The following is a 2,540-nucleotide window of genomic DNA, read 5'->3' as shown; positions in this document are numbered from 1 at the left end:
AGCTGGGTGAAGCGGCCACACACAGACACGCATCAGGCATACGTCCCTGTCCCTCCCCACTGGCCCCCACAAAGACCAGACAGGAAATACAAACCCCAGCTGTCCCCAGGCCACCCCCCCCCCCCGCCAGACTCTGCTACCAGGTCCTAGGACCTGCCAAGTTCCCAAGAGCAGACCCACGTGCACACGCGTGTGCGTCCGTAGGTGCCAGTAAGAGCACAAACGGACACGTAGTGTGCGTCTGTGCGTGCGCGTGCCCGGGTGCGCGTTCCCGATCGCCGGTCTCACCTGGCCCTGACGCGTCACCTCCCCCACCCCTCCCGCGCCCCCATGTGTCCTCCATCAGGGAGGAGCTGAGGGCCTCCGGGGGTGGCCACAGAGGGTGGCAGGGCCCTCACCCTGCGGCTGAGGGTGTGGGTGGCCCCCTTGAGCCGGGGTCCGGGAGGAAAGAGACCCCTTGGGCCGTGCGGGGAGGGAGGGGGCCACGGCATCCCCACTGCTGGCCGGCAGGGACCCTGGGGGCCCTGAGTCCAGCCCTGGGGGGGGGGGGGGTGAAAGCGCTCACCTGGTTCTCCGCGGGGAGGCGGGGCATGGAGGCCGCCCGCGCCTGGCCTTCCATGGGGACGTAGTGCTCGCTGTCTGAGTAGCCGTCTCTGCCCATCTCTCGCATCTCCACAGACTATGGGGCACAGGGCGAGGCCGGTGAGTCCGGCACCTGACGCTCGGACCCCAGACCCTTCCCTCCTGTACTGCTCGCGCCCGGGAGCTGTGGGGCGGTGGGGGGTGGGGTGGGGGGGACAGAGGCACCTGGGAGTTGGGCTGGCTGTTGGGCATGTCGGTGGGAGGCCCCCGCTCTGGGCTCCACGTTCCGGTCTTCTGGAACATCTCCTGGGCCCGCTGGGTCACCCAGGACGGGCTCTCCTTCATGCCGCTTTCGTGAGCCAACCTGTGCGGGGGGGACAGAGGCCCGGGTGGTAGTGGGCACTCCAGGGGCGGCTGCCCTGGGGGATGGCGCCCCCTGCCCTCCCATCCCCACCTTCTGGCCAGAGCCACACTCACAGGCCTCCTCCTGGGTCCAGCTGGGAGGACGGGAGGGCGTTTTGGCCAGGGCCCCCCTCCTGGGTTGGGGACGGGGGCTCCATGCGCTGGAACATGAGTGGTGTCCGATTCTGGGGGGACAGAGAGCAACGTGTGTGCACAGGGCGGAGGCTGGGGACGGTGTTCAAGGCTCAGGCTCTGGCCACGGCTGCAGCTGAGAGACAGCAGGGGCGCTGTGCCGAGAGTGTGCCACCTTCCCCCCACCCCCCGCCAGATGCCCAAAGCAATTCCCTCCCTGCAAATCCATGCGGAACGGGACCACTTCTCAACCCGGTCTGGCCCCCTCATCTCCCACCTGGACCTGGAGATTCGCCTCCTCCCGGGTCTCCCGGCCCCAGCCCTTACCAGCTACGGCCACCAGAGGGCGGCCACCTGAGTGAGGTCGCTTCCCACGTCTAACGAGGAGCAGGGTGGCTCCCGTCTGACCCAGAGCAAAAGTCAGACTGCCCCCAGGGTGCCCAAGGCCCCCAAGGCGGAGCAGATGAATTCGTCCGGGCCACCTCCTTGGCACGGCCCTGCTTTCCAGCGACCTGCTCTGGGTCCTGGCTACCCCTCGCTGTTCTGGCCTGTCACCGCGGTGCCCGCAGGGCGACGGGCACCGGAGCGGAGGGCGCCGGGGCCCAGGGCCGTACCTGCTCCTCACGCAGGGCCTGCAGCTTCTTGGCCTTGCTCTGCCGGTAGTATTCCATAATCATCATGGCCGCGTAGATCTTCCCCACGGTCAGGTCTGTGGCTGGGGGGGGGGGGGGGGGCCCAGCACAGGACGAGCTCGCCGTGGGTGGGGGCCCCGGAGGCACCAGCCTAGTCCCTGCACCTGCCTCCTCCTCTCTCCCGCCCCTTCTGTCCTGGCGGGTCAGAGCCCGGGGCCGGGTGAGGCACACGGTTCTTACACTTATGAGGGGTGACCAGCAGGTCGAGCGTCTTCTGGGACAGGTTGGGCCAGATGGCCATCATCTCCTTCCTCAGCTCAGCGTCCATTTGCTGCTTGTCGGCCCCGCCTGCAACGTGGGCACAGAGAGGCCCTGACTGCCCACCTGCTCGGGCTCTAGAGCCCTGGTTCTCACGGGCCACCAGTTCCCTGTGGGCCTGTCCCGGAGGAGGAATGGCTACGTGGGCCTCGATCCTGGGCAGGGCCAGGGCCGCGAAGTGGCTGTGTGGGGGACAGCAGACATCAAGAGGGTCCAGCCGTGCAGTCTACCGCCCCGGGCCTCGGTATTCCCATCCGCGAAACGGGACGGTGGCAATAGGACCCACCTCACCGGATCGAAGGCCACAGTAGGTCATATGCATGTGGGCTCAGGGCAGTCTCTGCTAGAGGATTATTAGCACAGTGGCCCGTGCATCTGAGACGCGGCCCGGAGTAAGGCCCAGAGAGGCCGGGGCGTCCCAGAGCAACCCTGCTAGAGGAGACTTCTCCTTCAACCAAGCCTCCCCTCCCCCGG

General features: G+C 67.8%; 1 protein-coding gene across 1 annotated transcript in view; it reads right to left on the bottom strand.

The window, feature by feature from the left end:
- The window catches only part of LOC121025510 (voltage-dependent P/Q-type calcium channel subunit alpha-1A-like), a gene marked incomplete at both ends in the record, with an annotated part of 5,014 nt that extends 2,766 nt beyond the window's left edge, over window positions 1-2,248 (bottom strand). The window contains 5 exons of the mRNA XM_040468050.1: window positions 566-679; window positions 808-946; window positions 1,060-1,169; window positions 1,731-1,831; window positions 1,989-2,248. Of these exons, the coding sequence (XP_040323984.1) occupies window positions 566-679; window positions 808-946; window positions 1,060-1,169; window positions 1,731-1,831; window positions 1,989-2,248 (724 nt within the window). The remainder of the gene's footprint in view (window positions 1-565; window positions 680-807; window positions 947-1,059; window positions 1,170-1,730; window positions 1,832-1,988) is intronic.
- Between the last annotated feature and the right edge of the window lie 292 nt (window positions 2,249-2,540).

This window comes from Herpailurus yagouaroundi, unplaced genomic scaffold (genome assembly GCF_014898765.1).
Source record: "Herpailurus yagouaroundi ecotype Mexico unplaced genomic scaffold, PumYag 67658, whole genome shotgun sequence".
NCBI classification, from domain to species: Eukaryota; Metazoa; Chordata; class Mammalia; order Carnivora; family Felidae; genus Herpailurus; species Herpailurus yagouaroundi.
This window is presented reverse-complemented; position numbering and strand designations above follow the sequence as displayed.